General features: G+C 41.1%; 1 protein-coding gene across 1 annotated transcript in view; it reads left to right on the plus strand.

Annotated features, from left to right (window-relative positions):
• The first annotated feature begins 624 nt into the window (after nucleotides 1-624).
• The window catches only part of DIAPH1 (diaphanous related formin 1), a 50242-nt gene continuing 34795 nt past the window's right edge, over nucleotides 625-16071 (plus strand). Inside the window, exon 1 of the mRNA XM_053465576.1 lies at nucleotides 625-1077. Within this exon, the coding sequence (XP_053321551.1) occupies nucleotides 949-1077 (129 nt within the window). The 5' untranslated portion in view covers nucleotides 625-948. The remainder of the gene's footprint in view (nucleotides 1078-16071) is intronic.

Consider the following 16071-nt stretch of genomic DNA (forward strand, 5'->3'; position numbering starts at 1 on the left):
TTGATACAAAGAGCCAAATATGAATATATCAGATGAAGGGAGCTATTGGGAAAAAGTTGTTTATCTTGATGTTCCATCTAAGGTGCCAAAGCTCTTGTAACTTTACATTTTTTTTCTGTGTTGTCCCAATAAAAGGTATCAACTTAGACTAAAGACAAACGCTCAAAACTTGTGTGCTGATCAGCAGCATGTGACGTTTGTTTTTGTCATGGGGTGGCCACCCTAGCTACATATCTGATATGATGCTCAGCCCCAAAAAGTTAGACAGGTAAAACATTTCGATATGTATTACTAATCTCCTCCGGCAGATGGCGACATTGCAGCTCACAGGACTGATGAGCACACCCACAAGACCAAACCTATGATTCCCTTTATTACATTCCAATGGGTGTTCTTAGTTTGCATCCCAAACACGCGCAAGCATTCCAAAGCCAATAAAAAAAACCCAAATAAAACATTAAATAATGTCACAAGCAAAAGGAATGCCTATTACAAAAGAAAGGCACCTCTTTCAAGCACCCCTATGATAGAATAGTTTCTCCCGAACCCGGAAGTGGCGAGGAAGAAGTTCTTTCAAAGTGCAGGTTTCTTCCGCCCTTAGATTTGAATGGGATCGCCTGTTGCGCGCGTTCTCATGAATATGCAGATATTATGCTAATGAGGCGAGCGAAGTCGTGTGTGTAAGGGAGTGTGGAAGGTTTGTGAAGGGGACACAGCCGTGTCACAGAGACCTTTAGGGCCCGGAGTAAAGCGACACCCGGCGGGGCCAGTGTCTTCTACCTCTCGGAGGGCAACTAGAGCACTGTCAGTAGGTGCAAAGAGACAGGAGAAACCGGAGAATTCACCCGCTTCGTGAGCCAGGGCGGCGGGTGCCATACTGTACTTCTGTGTCTTGGCAGCCAGGCCCTGGGAGGAGAAGCCGGTGTGGTGTGTGTGTGAGACGGCGGCATGGATCCGCCAGCCGGGGGAGGAGGAGGTGGATATGGAGGGGACCCTCAAGTACACTACAAGAGTACGAAAGAGAAGAAAAAACTGAAGAACCAGGAAGAAGGAGGAGATGGAAAGTCCAAAAAATTTGTAAGTGTGGGAGTCCCATGGCCCTGGGAGCAGGGGTGCGGGGAAAGGCCACTGCCTCCTCAGGGCACCGTGCAGGGCGGGACAGTCGGGGATGATGGGATTTATAGTCAGTCTGGCCCTGATTCAGGTTTAACCAGGAAGCCCCTGCACCGGCATGACTTATTCTCTGTGGCAGAGGGGTTACTCACTTCAAAGACACTATTTTTTTTCCAGTAGATTTCAAAATCTGAACTGTATTCCCAGCCAACTCGTCATAGATTCTTACAGGATCAAAAAAATGGGGGGCTTTAAACATAAATGACATCATTGTTTGTGGTCCCTCATTTAAGACAGGGCAGCGGGGTCTATTCACTAAAAGGAGAGCTCTCTTACATCATTAAGAAGGGCCAACACGGCCAGCATGAAGGCCGGCCCTGTATAATGCATAATTATTAATGTGTAAGCAGGCGTAGAAGAAATATATATTTAACTATACATTATACTATGTATTGTCCCAATACTTTTATGTCACCGTTTTTAATACTCGCTTACAGAAGAGTTGTTACTGTTTGTGAAATGCAAGAAGAAAGCTGATACAATGTATGATATTTATGTTATATATTTATATATTTTATATGTTTTCTTCAGAAGTTTGGTAGTAGTTGACAGGCGTACCTCAAATATTGGTTTGGATGAATAGCGTACCCCCTTAGGGAATACAATGGCTTTATCTTTGTGTGGTTTTGGCGATGCTGAACTCTGAAAGAGATGGGGGAAAATAAATAATTATTGGTAAATAAGTGTCGTCTTTTTTTGTCTTGATGAAAAGGGTTTATGCCGGCGATCTGCTTGTGAGCCGGGTCCTCTCTACTTAATGTATCGGTTTGTCTTAGGCTGTCAGACCCTTTGAATATGGATATAAGAAGCGCTGCAGAAATTGTTGGCGCTATATAATAAAAGATAATAATAATAATATTAATATTATCAGATACAGGCTGTTTGGCCCTATCTAGCCTTCGAGTTGCATCTTAAACTCTGGCTGAAAAGTTTCTAGGACACTTTTTGTGTAAATTGTGTGAAGCGATGAAGTATGCTGAATGTACTTTGGTCATTTTGATCATTTGTGTTTTCTTCTCGTAGACTAGGCCGTGGGCCAGAAGCAATCTGCAGCGGTAGCGTTAGATCCCGCAGCAGTGAATGGCTAGGGCATTTCTGGTTCTCACTAATGTTATAAAGCTGTTATAAGAGTATAGCAGATGTTTATGGTTATTAAAACATTGTATGGTGACGCAACCTTCTGAAGGAAGAGAAGAAGGCCCTGCTTGTAAGATCTTGTGGTGTAGAAGGTTAGTAAAGAGTTTACGCAAGGAACTTGTTGTTCCAGTTTCTTGCAGGTCCTGTAGTTGAAGATTCTCCTTGTGCTTTTGAGTGTTGACAAAGCTGTCCGGCCTGTTTATGGGATCTCTTGTGCAGAATTGTGTTGGTCAATCTTTAGCGTAGCGCTGCACCCTGCTAAAAAGTTGCCGGATTACCTGCGTAAATCGCGTAAAATGTTTCTGTACGCCGGTGTGTAGATGGAAATGGTCATATAGATATTGAAAATGGAATAGACATGTGTGACAGCTCTGTTCCTCACAGCATAGACTTCAGGATGATTGGGGTAGGACAAGGTGCCCACTCCAATTTTGAGGAGACCTCATTTGGAATCCAGCGTAGGATCATCTCATAAGTCGTCTCTGAATGCTGTAAGAATCCTTGATAGGTCCTTCCTGAGACAGCTCTACAGAATGACCAGGAATCATGTTGGGGGCTTTTAGAAGGCAGCACGGATGTTAGTAGGGATACCTTGAGGATAGTAGGAAAGCATGTGGCCTATACATTAGGGAGCACAGAGAAGTTTAAGAAGCAGCACATGAGGTCCTGTTGGAAACCTAAAGTAAACATTAGGGAAGCGGCAGGGATGTGTGCCGGGGATCCCTTCAGGGAACATTGGAGGAGGTTGTTGGAGGCTAAATTGTAAATTTCTATCCAATACAAGCATTCATCCAATGTTCCTGCTTACCTCATAGTCATGGGGACTGTATGCGCTCATGTGTAATATGATCACTAACGTTAGGAAAACGTAAGTGCTGCCTCGGGTTCTTTTGTACGTCTTTATTATACAAATTAAAGTGTCCCAAAACAAGTAAAAGAAAATGAATAGCAATATTCTATTTGAGATTTTACATTGTGTTCTGATTTTAATGTTTAGTTATGGTTCAGTGTTTTAATATTCTATTTCTTTGTGCTTGAGTGTATCTGGTGAGAGATATTTAGGTACATGTATGTCAACCTACACCCTATATGCTACTTTTTGAGTTATTGTGTGTAAATATTCCAGCAAGTCATCAGCGGCTGGTTTGCCTGAGGCCGAATTCTCTAAAATTGTGACAAAAGATTAAAGGGTGAGATTAAACTGCTGTCAGGGCCGGAATGTGCAAGAAAAAACAAAAATCTTCCAGAATGCAGGACTGTATGTAGACTACTCGAAGTGTCTGATGGCCTGTCTTCTGGGTTTTGGACATAATACCGAACCTGCATCCGTTATTTAGGTGATATGGTTAACGAGTATAACTAAGAACGTACTACAGTGTTTAAAGTAACTCACACTTTTTACCAAATATTACATTTTAGACCTACTTTGCTCAATCTTGCCTCACGCCACTGAGCTTCGCTTCAGATTATGGCGTCGTCCATGCACGCCATGCTAATCTTAAAACACTTTATGAAGCGTTTCTTTGCCGTCCTTTTATGTCTGCTTCACAGTAGATGTTACTAATGGTTGCATTAAATGGAATTTCCCACCATTTTTATTACTGGTATGAAATTGAAGAACTAGCATTAAATATTATAATCCTAAAATGATTTTCATTCATGTTTTTTTGGATAATATAATGTTTTCTTGCAGCTGCAAATTAGCCATTTATGTGTTCTGTCACTAGTAATGGCCCCATGTCTTCTCCTCTAGGGGGGGGGGCGATTCTGTTGGGCTTTGCTTTTTAGTTTGGTTGATATTCAGAACTCCCACCTGAAAAGATTGGACTGCAGGTAGCCAGCTTGCCACCTGTGACTTTTACCAAATGTCTCCCCGTGGGATCAGGTTTAAAGAATTCCTAATAAAACTTGACACTGTTTAACTTGGACAATGTGAAATAAGATATGGCTTACAGCCCGGTGTTTAATACTGTTCTAGTTTCCTTACGAAATGATGAACGGAATTTACTGCAGAAATGTTATTTCTGTTGTATGAAGGTAAAGATAAGTTTTGCAAGAGTTACATTGGCTCAAAATACAGGAAGCCCTCATTTTACTGCGATATAACTTGCAACATTTAAACCACCATACCTCTACTTTAGACCTCATCTGAGCATGATAGACTTGCATTCACATCATATTACCTATGATTAAAAGCCCATTAGGACGTACCAGTACGTCTTGACTTTTACATGGGAGATGAGGATGTCTTTTGACAGCCTGGACTCCCCTCTGTCAGCAGAATTAAGCATTGCTGGCTTCCTGCCGACTGATCGGTTGTAACGGCGCTTGGGGTTAACCCAGTTCTTTATTGCATTAGGAATGCCCAACTGGATGGTTACTGGAGGACGGGATATCCACTGCAGGGTCTGTCTAGACCTTGCTGGTATATTCGATTAACCCCCCTCCCATAAATTTCTTCAAAATATAAAAAAAATGAGAAGCTATGTAGTGATGTCATTGTGATAACATGTACGAGAGATCCCTAAAGGAATCTCAATCCGTATTCCAAAAACAGCCCATTGCCCTAGCACTACATACACCACCATTCACTACCCCCAAACCCTTGAAGCCATATGCCTATAGGGTTGTAACCATATTACAATAACAATATGATATAAAAGTATGGTGGGAACCCCCCCCTATATATAGTATAGAGCCCAGTATTTTATCTAAGTGGAACAGCAGCCATCCTAGAATTGCAGTCATTTTTCAATGAACCATAATATTCATTACTGTATGCAGTAATATAAATTAGCATTAAAACAACCTGGTTTTATCTCATTTTCTTCCAATAAATTTACTTTTGTATGCAGACCTGGGAGCTGCCATTGTTGTCGGTCATGTGATATTTTGAGTGACCTTCTCTGCTCCAACACCACACTGAGCTGATTCTTTATGGCAATGCTAATGGAGTCTGTTTCTCCATAACCTCATCAGTCTGAGCTTCAGGCTCTGTCAAAAAGACTGGGCCATTCGTTTGTTTAGTTGGCATATTTGTCTAGTAGATTTGGCTAAGACAACCGAGCTAGAACACACACAAATGGCTAATATGCAGCTGCCTGAATTTTTTTTTTTTATGAAACTGGAACTATTGCTAAAAAAAGCACATTTTGAAAATGTATTTTTAATCTGATGCTAGTAATAAAAAATGATGGGCATCTCCCTTTAAGAATCCCAAAATATAATTTCCTTCAGAACCCAGTGTGAGAATCGTTATTTAATGTATGTAATCTTCAATATCTAATCTGTTTGCATAATCTGCAGCCAAAACTGGGGCTGTTTTGTAGAACAATGGAAGGTATTTTTATGTAAAAAGTAAGTATTCTGCTGTCAGTCCAGGCATTGCTGTGTCATTCATACACGTGCAGTTTAACAATGTGGTGAATAATGAATGAAGTTCTGTATAGTATAGAAGATGTTAATGAAGTCACATGATGTCAGTATATTTCAAAGTACAACCTAAAGCTGGGCTAAGTTTCTGACAGTAAAATAATCCATATGGTGAGTCACCAAGTGACATAAAACATAAAAATATATAGTGGGTTGGAAATGTTCACACTTTGCTCCAGGTTTCACTGATTGTTTAAATAGTCTTTTTTTTCCTTATTTGTCGTTTTGGAAATGTAGCTTTTATGAAGGTTAAATGGCTTTAATGTCGCTTCTTACCTGCATCACTTTCTGAGGTCTTGTAATACTTAAAAGGTTTAATATGTATTTATTGAAAACCGAGCTCCCTATCATTCGCACTTATATACGGGGAAACTCTTATAATATTGTTTGAGTATCTGTTCTCTATGAAGATTACTGTAATTGCTTAACTAATTGGTCGGGTTGGGAGGTGTTGTGTAAGAAGCCTTAGCCTGTCACGCACTTTTAGGTTACAATGAGATGCATAAGCTGTGCTATTTTGAAAGATAACGGAGAATTATGCACTAAATATCCAATTTGTCTATCGTTTGGGAATAACATTGGCAATAATATTTTTATAGATCTACATTAATGTGAGAAGAACACATGAAGTATATGAGACATGAGAATGAGTAATTGTGTATGCATGAGATATATATATATATATATATATATATATATATATATATATATATCTTGATTATAAGACATTTTTTTTTCCTTTTATATAGATCTCAGATCTCCGTCTCAATGTCTCCCTTCCGTCCCCACAAACTGCTGTTGTGTCCCTGTCTCCTGCAGCTCCGCTTATTCACCTTCCTCCTAAAGGAACGGGGAGAGGCTGTCCCCACGGCTCCGGCCTTTTGCGGAAGTGCTCAGAGAGACCACAATAATGCCAACAGATGAGATGGCGAGGAGGCTAGAGAAGAAGCGGAACGAAGGAAAAGGAGACGGGCAATTGGAAGCAGTTGATGGAGAAGGAAAGGAGACATTGACAATGAATGACAGTGTGAGAGAGAATGAGATTGTGAGAGCAATAAGAAGAAAAAAAACAGTGACTTTTTTTTTCCCCCCACAGTAGGGTTGTCTTATATTCAGGCCTTTTTTTCAGGTTGTCTTATAATCGAGCAAACACAGTATATATGATTGTTTTAGATGTTGAAGGTTAAATTGTGATGCTACAATAGCTGCCACATGAAAGGTTATGTGTATGTCTATCCTCCAATATAAACTTGGATTTAATAATTATCGGATCAGTGACTGCCGCTCAGTTTGAACATGCCAAGACAAGCAACGTTTATGTTCTCGGGCCCAACTGTAGCTCAACTGCTATGAAGCATACAAGACCTGGACTGTAACGCCCTCTGGCCACAGAAATGATAGGAGATCAGAGTGAAACTTTGCAGAAGAAGAAAAATCTCCTTGGACCCTAAAATGCAGTCCAGTGTACAGTAATGTGGGTTGGCAGTGACCAAAACCTGCTTTCATCTTGCTTTGTGTGATGTTTTGGGTGCGCCACGCTGAGCTGATTCTTTATGGCAGTGCCACTGAACCCCGTTACGTCATAGACCTTTCAAATCTCACCCATTCTTTGTTTACTACAGCCGCGATGATAAGGAGTCTCGGGGTGTTTGTGTAGTAGATCTGGCTACGATAACACAGCTAAAACATATACATGACTAATGAACTGTTAAAAGAAAACAGCACAACTTTACTGTAATTTGATACTTGGGATACAAATCCCCCACAAAAAATAATTAAAATAAATAAATAATCATAGACAGTAAAGTAAAAAGTGGACCAAAGGTCTGCAGATTGTGTCTTGATGTTCCCACTTTGTGTCTCCCTTTCGAGACGGAGGGTTTATGCATGTTCTGGGGCACAGTTTGAAAGTTTGCGGTCTTATCACCATAGCAACTAATTGCATGCCACCTTCACCATGTCATTGGTTGCTAGGCTGAAAAGACCACTTTCTCAGACGTCGCGCCTGGATCCCTCTTATATAGCGTACGCTCTCTGCATTGGTTGGAATATCTTTTGTAGCCCTAATAACAACCCAAATGTTCAACTTGCTAATGCCACTCGGGTCTCTTACGCTAAAAATAAACGTTTGCTGCTTTTACTTTTACCGCTTCAAAGCGTTTGTCTGAGATAATGCGTCAACGTGTTTGATCTCTCACCGACCTTACAAGTCCGGTTCTGGTCTGTTGACCACAGAGCTGCTTATCTACTAGGACCATGCCTGACCGCAAATAAAGATGAATGTATTGATGGAGGAGCCGGGACAGGAACGTATTGTTCTCTTCGGTATTACAGTCCGTTTTTTTTGTATAGCCTTTGAATTCCGTATTAAAAAAAAGTGATTTTAGTTTTTGTTTATTTGAAAGCTGCTGCTGTGAAGTTACTGAATTATTTGTTAGTAATTCTGAAGACATGTCTGTCTTATTTAACTTGTGATTGTCTCGTGATAAATACATGTGTTGCTTGTTTTAATTATGACTAATAGCTGGGTGATCTGGGAATACGTATAATTAGGTGATGGTGGAGTCTGTATTGCCTCTTTGGAGACGATCCACAAACACTGCGAGCTCACCCCAGACTGCCGTGTAGGAGTAGAGCAGGATCGCGTCTGATGAATAAAGCAGGATACACATTTAATTAATGGGGATGTGATGTTCTATACCAAACATCATCGGATAAATAACTAGAAGGAACATGGTACAGGTACCCGTATATCCACTAAAATGCTGGTGCTACCGTGTTTCCCCGATAGTAAGACACCCCCGATAGTAAGACGTATCGGGGGTTTCAGAGGGGTCGGCTAATATAAGCCGTACCCCGAAAGTAAGACATATGTCTTACTTTCGGGGAAACACGGGGGATTTGCTGGAGCAGCAATAATGTTTTCCGTGGTCCATCAGGACCAGGGCCGGCCTTTGGGGTGTGCGACCTGTGCGACCGCACAGGGCGCCACACTCCAGGGGGCGCCGCCGCGGGGTCCGCCGCAGCGCGGTCCGACGCCACTGCCGTCGCGGGGTCCGCCGCAGCGCGGTCCGACGCCCCTGCCGCCCCTCCAGAGACGGACAGTAATGTCCGCCGCTGGAGGAGCAGGCTCGCAAGGGAGCAGTATCGGAGGTCTTTAACAGACCTCCGATACCGCTCCCTTGTGATCCCCAAGGCAACAGCTGCTGTGCGCCGGGGTTTGCTGCCAGATCCCGGCGCACAGCACTGAAGCCGCGCCCACCGGTCTCCGTGCCCTCTGACCCGGAAGAAGAGAAGACAGAAGAACTAAGAAGAAGAGCGAAGAGGCGGCAAAGAAACTGAAAGAGGAAAGGTAGGAAAGCATAGAGTGACAGTGAGAGTGGATTGGTGTATATGTGTGGATTAGTATATATGTGTGGTTTGGTATATATGTGTGGTTTGGTATATATGTGTGGTTTGGTATATGTGTGGATTAGTATATATGTGTGGATTGGTATATGTGTGTGGTTTGGTGTATATGTGTGGTTTGGTGTATATGTGTGTGGTTTGGTGTATATGTGTGGATTGGTATGCGTGTGGATTGGTATATATGGACAATTTTTTCCCAATATAAGACATACCCCGAAAGTAAGACATAGTGGGGCTTTTAGGGATAAAAAGAAAGTAAGACACTGTCTTACTTTCGGGGAAACACGGTATATAAAAAGATCAATATAACATAGCCCAACAAAAAATCAGTAGCGTTTTGGGCTCTTGGGATTTCTTCTAGTAGAAGTGTTTTAGGCTATTTAGAAAGTTGGTCTCAGTTAGTTAATGTAACAGAGTTATTTAACCCCCCCCCCATAGATGTGGTAGAGACTAATGCAGTGAGACGAGGCATAAAGCTATCCTGAATCTGAGATAAGACCAAGGACTGAGTAATGTCTGACTCTTTACATCTGGATAAATGGGCAGACTAGATGGGCCAAATGATTCTTATCTGCTGTCAAGTTTTATGTTCAGGTTCACTAACACTGGGAAGTATTTTGATAGCTTGCTAAATTTATAAGCGAGCAAACTTAAATACACTTACGGCACTAAAGAAACCCTTTGTACCGCAATATGCCCTTCAAGTATGGTTCTTGGCCTTTTATAACATAGTCTTGTGCAGTCTGCTGGTAATGCTTTTTGACATCACTTTTTTGATACTTACAGCTGATCATGCTGCAGACATTAGCCCCGATGTCTCTGTCATCTCTCTTCATCAGTTTCTAAAAAATAAACAGCTGTGAAAGTAAATTTTGTGATAAACTTTTTTTAATATTAGTTTTATTAAATAAAAAAATCTTTTTTTTTTTTTTTTTTTTTTTTAAATCCCACATGTTGCCGTTGCAGTCTATAGGATGGATACCATTCATTGCCTTGCGATTTATCTCTTGCCGTTAAATACAGACCAATAGCATAAACTGTTCAGTTTAACAGAATATTTTTTTAAAACCGTGTTAACTTTAAGTTTTAAAATCTTTTGAATGCCCGAGTATAATAAATGTTTTGATGAGCTGACATTTTAGAAGGGTGTGATTACTTGGGAGGGTTTCTCAAATACATTGTCCATTCCAGTCATGAAATGCCCCATGTGCGAATATTGACATCCTTATTTTTACATGCTGGGATGCTTTTCAAAGTGCTAAAGGTCAGCTTGTTAAGAGATGTCTGAAGACATTGTGTTTTGTTGACTTGAGGCTGGAATTTTTCGTGCCGTAAATCATGTAGAAGTTTATCTGGATTAGATCCCGGACAGACACTCATTAGCCTGTCTATTGAGTTCCAAGGGGCAGCTAAACAATCAGCTCGGGTTCTTAACAATACACCTGATTGATTTTCAGAAGACTGCTTAGAAAAATACACAGGAAATAGTTTTCTGACATCACAGTACACTATGGTTCAAAGGTTTGGGGTCACTTAGAAACGTTCTTGAAATAAAAGCACATTTTGTCTATTGAAATAACATTAAATGTTCTAGAAATACAGTGTAGAGGTTGTTAATGCTGTAAATGACTATTGTATATCTTCACAGGCGTACATCACTCCCATCACTCCTGTGTTAGCTAATCCAACTTTAAAAGGCTGACTAATCGTTAGAAAACTGTTTTGCAAATATGTTAGCACAGCGAGAAATGTAATTGTTTTCCATGAAAACAGCTGTGACCCCCAAACCTTTTGTGCGTATTGGGATAACTTGCGTGACATAAAGCGGACAAAGTATCTGGTCCTGTTTCTTGTATAAGCGTAACGCTACCAGTTTTTAGCCGTAGGTGTTTACCTTTTCTAAACTAAACATTTATGAAAAAGTTTATAGAAACGTTAGTTCGTTATGCGAATGTGAGAAAAAATGTTTATTAAATATGTTTGCGTACGCTAGAATTCGGATTGGTGATTATGATGTGTCTAGGCGTACCTAAAAAACGAATACCATTGTTTGAATCTGGCTTTATAGGTAACTGTGTAGATGATGGCAATCCCTTTTTGCATGGAGGCTAATGCAGTGTATGCAGAGTATTCATTCTTTCGCATTCATTCTTTTGCAAAAGGAGACTTCTGACTCATTTCCCTCCTGGCTGCCTCTGCACAAACCAGGAAGCAATCGTAGGGTAATAAGTAAAAGTAATGTAAACTGCTCGCACATGCTCAGTAGCACCCCCATTAATGCTATCAAAGCAACAGCCAATGGCATGTATGGTAGCCACACATCGATGTTTAGATCGCATACATGTTATTAGAGGCAGCTTAGTGCCCGTTGACGGGAATGAGTTCTGAGCATGTGCTGGAAATGTACCGTGTGCTCCCTGCAACAAGCTAAAATGTGCAAAATAGTCCCCATTATTATTATGATTACTATGATTATTAGTGATTTATAGAGCGCAGCACTGTACAAGGGGATGCATTTAACACGAAAGGACTGGAGGACTTCATTACCAGTCATTGCCCCTCTGGAATGCTTAAGTCTTGGTTAGCTGCCCTTTTCCTCCTGCTTTAAAACAGCATAGTTTTCTCTGTGGACAAAAAACACAACTCTAGCCGTACAAACCCAAATCCACCGAGAATGAAATACACCCGATTGCTGCAAATTAAGCAACCATATTGATTTTTCATTTAATAACCAAATGCTGGGAATGGCGTTAAGTCTTAAATTACAAACAGCATTTTCTCTATAAAGCTGTAATTAGGAAAGCGCTACCCTCCTTCTAAACGATCCCTGTCTTCCGCTAGCCTGTTGGAAAGGGAGTTACTTCGGCACAAAACATAGGGTGTATTCCCCAAGCTTGCAACGATTCAACTCCTTAATATCACTGCGTTATAAAGAGCCGACTGTGCTGCCATCCCTCTGCGGGATCAACATAAAGAAAGGTTTAATGACTGAGATGACTTACACCGCTTCCCACGTTACGCCTGCATTATGTTGGGTCAGTTCAACTCCATCTTACCGAATACACCTCTTACATCGTGCTATAAGAACGGGAAGGATGGAGCTCTCTATTACATGAAATAAAATGGAAAGTCAAAAACCCAAATCACAATTGACTGTTCCCTTCATTTAAATAACCCAGCTACTTGGACACATGGGTCCCTCAGATAAGGTCCCTCCGCGTGTTACATATATGCCGTTCCCTGACTACAGTTTTGTTGAAGACCTGATTTGAGAAATTATTATTTTCTATTTATGGTAATGGATAAAATTCAAGGAAATGTCTTAACTTTTTCCCTGAAGTCTCCAAAGCAACCAATTTCTTTCTCAGCAGGAATGAAGTTAACCCCGAATGCCTTAAAAGCCTTGAGTCACAGCTTCATGCAATCTGTCATCTTTTGGTATATCCCCCCCACACACACACAACATTTAAAATTGAAACTGTTATTACATCCTATGATATGATGATTTATATCGCTTTTTACTGAATTTAACGAAGCCTGTCCTCGGTTAAATCAATCTGCGTTTATGGTTCCTTGGTAACGTGGTGGGCTAATGGGTATGGTGGTGGGGGCGCTTTTGAAAGGTGAACTCCTTTCTCCTTAAATAATCTAACAGATGCTAGAGCTTTGGGCTATAACATATATGTTATATATATAATGTTATATTATATAACATATATGCCTATTACAGGCTAAGTCTTATGAAAGAGTCGCATCTCTGGTCAGTGACTTTCCCCGTGGAACCAGTATTTTAGGCTTTAATGTCTATAATAGCTAAGGGATCCCTTTAAATTTTCGTTGCGTCCCTTTTGCAAATGCATGGGTCTATTCTGCAATCCTGTTCTCATTTTTTTGCATCTATGAAATGTATTTTCATTACCCTCCCAATCACTTTGTATGCAGGCAGTTTATCCCTGTCCCCCAACATTACCATCACCAATATAAGAGTTCTGTATTAAAGGGACACTCCAGTCATCATATGTACTTTGTCGTCCGCCGTCTCTTTTTCTGTGGTTATTCATTCTTCCTCACTTAGCTAATCTCTAGTCCTTAAAGGGAAGTTAGACGCAGTGTATACATGAGCCCCGACTTAAGGAATAAATGCGCGTGAGCGCATATCCAATATAAGCAAAACACAGAAACGCATACATTTCTTCTGTTCTGTGAAGTGAGATTCTTTGGCGCAGCCCAATGCTTTTTTTGCATACCCTGGCAGAAATTTTCAAATGTTGGCATTGATTTTAAAAATATGACCATGCAAAAAAAATTATTTAAGGCTAGCGATCATATGAAGCCAATTCTTATCACCTAGTTTGGCTCCTTTTTAAATCATAATAACAGATATCACCCAAATGGCCCTGATCAAAAGTGTACACACCCATGAATGTTTGGCCTTATTACAGACACACTGTGACACACAGGTTAAAAATGGCAATTAAAGGTTAATTTCCCACTCCTGTGGCTTTTTATATTGTAATTAGTGTCTGTGTATAAAAAGTCAATGAGTTTGTTCGCTCTCACGTGGATGCACTGAGCAGGCTAGATACTGAGCCATGGGGAGCAGAAAAGAACCTGCGTAACACGGTAATGGAACTTTATAAAGATGGAAAAGGAGATAGAAAGTTATCCAAAACTTTGAAAATGCCAGTCAGAACTGTTCAATCACTTATTAAAATGTGGAAAATTCGGAGATCTCTTGACCAAGAAAGATTTCAGCCACAATTTCCAGAAGAATTGTTCGGGACACAAAGAAAAACCCCACAGATAACCCCAGGAGATAAACAGGCTGCTCTAGATAAAGACGGTGCCGTTGTTTCAAGGAGCAGAATACGATTATACTTGAACTAAAATGAGCTACGTAGTTAAGTTGCCAGAAAGAAGCCTTTACTGTGCCAATGCCACAAAGAAGCCAAAACAGAGCTTTATGGTCACAATCATAAGCGCTACGTTTGGAGAGAGGTCAACAAGGCTTATAGCAAAGAGAATGCCATCCCCACTGTGAAGCAGCACGGCAATGGTGGTGGCTCTCTAATGTTTTGGGGAGGTGTGAGCAATAAAGGCACAGGGAATCTTGTGAAAAGTGTGTTATCAGAAACTACTGGCAGACAATTTGTATTCTTCCGCATGAAAGCTGCGCGTGGGACGCTCTTGGACTTTCCAGCACGACAATGACCCTAAGCACAAGGCCAAGTTATTATTATTATTATTATTATCTTTTATTTATATAGCGCCAACAGTTTACGCAGCGCTTAATACAATACATAAATTCAAGGGATATGACAAGACAAGAATTGACAGACTAAGACAAACCGATACATTTGGTGGAGAGAGCCCTGCTCGCAAGCTTACAATCTAGAGGGAAAATGGGGTGATAAACATAAGGCATAGAGAAAGGGTGAGAGGTATTGTGGGGGTATCAATGACAAGGATGTTCTAGCAGCTAAGATGGTATGCTTCTCTGAAGAAGTGGGTTTTTAGATGTTTCTTGAATGTCGGGAGGGAGGGTGAATTCTGAAGGTTCCTTGGGAGCAGATTCCAGAGATATGGGGCAGCTCGAGTGAAATCTTGTAGACGGGAAAAGGAAGAGGTGATGAGTGAGGAGGAGAGCCTTAGCCCATGGGAGGAACGTAGGGATCGAGTAGGAGAGTATTTGCTAATGAGGTCAGAAATGTACGGAGGAGCAGTATTGTGGATGGCCTTATATGTCAGTACCAGGATCTTAAATTTAATTCTAAAGGTAATTGGGAGCCAGTGGAGGGATTCACAGAGGGGGGAAGCAGAAGAGGAGCGACGTGCAAGGAAGATGAGCCTAGCAGCGGCATTAAGGATAGACTGTAGTGGAGAGAGTCGAGACAGTGGAATGCCAACCAGAAGAGTGTTGCAGTAGTCAAGACGGGAAATGATAAGTGAATGAACCAGAGTTTTTGTGGATTCTTGGGTGAGGAATGGGCGGATACGAGAGATGTTTTTTAGGTGCAGGCGGCAGGATCTGGCGAGGGACTGAATGTGAGGGATGAAGGAGAGGTTTGAGTCAAGGATGACCCCAAGGCATCGGGCCTGGTTAGTAGGAGAGATAGTTGTGTTGTTAATGGTGATAGAGAATTCAGGTAGTGGAGTGGAGATGGAGGGAGGGAAGATAATGAGTTCCGTTTTAGAAAGATTAAGTTTCAGGTAGTGTTGTGACATCCATGAAGAAATAGCAGACAAGCAGCTGGTGATCCGGGACATGAGAGATGGAGAGAGATCAGGAGAAGACAGGTAGATTTGGGTATCATCTGCATATAGATGATACTGGAGGCCAAATGAGTTGATTAGTTTGCCAAGAGAGGAAGTATAAAGAGAGAACAGCAGAGGACCAAGGACTGAACCTTGGGGGACACCAACCGAAAGAGGAAGGGGCGATGATGTGTTGCCTGAGAAGTTGACAGAGAAGGAACGGTTAGACAGATATGAGGAGATCCAGGAGAGAGCTGTATCTCGAATGCCTCCAGGTCTACTGACCTTAATACTCATGTTTTCTTTAACAATGGTACATATATTACCAATTCTCCAAGGGTATTCAAACTATTTATCACAACTGTATGTTTTTACAATTTATCAATAGTTCGCCCCTAGACACCCACGTTATGGTGTACATGTTTTGTGGTTGACCCACCTACTGGAACCTTATTTAAAGGCACAAGTCCTCTTTATTACCTGTATTTATCTGTGGGTAAACATTTTTTCCTAATTACGCAGTCGATAATTTAAAGCAATTGGAATGCCAGCCTCAAAGCGCGAGTGTTTATATTGTAACTTTATGCTAGAAATTGAATTGAATAAACCTTGAATGTATAATAAAGGGACAGCTTGTCTTATCTCGAAGGAGACACCAACGGAAGC

Source organism: Spea bombifrons, chromosome 4 (genome assembly GCF_027358695.1).
Source record: "Spea bombifrons isolate aSpeBom1 chromosome 4, aSpeBom1.2.pri, whole genome shotgun sequence".
NCBI lineage: Eukaryota > Metazoa > Chordata > Amphibia > Anura > Pelobatidae > Spea > Spea bombifrons.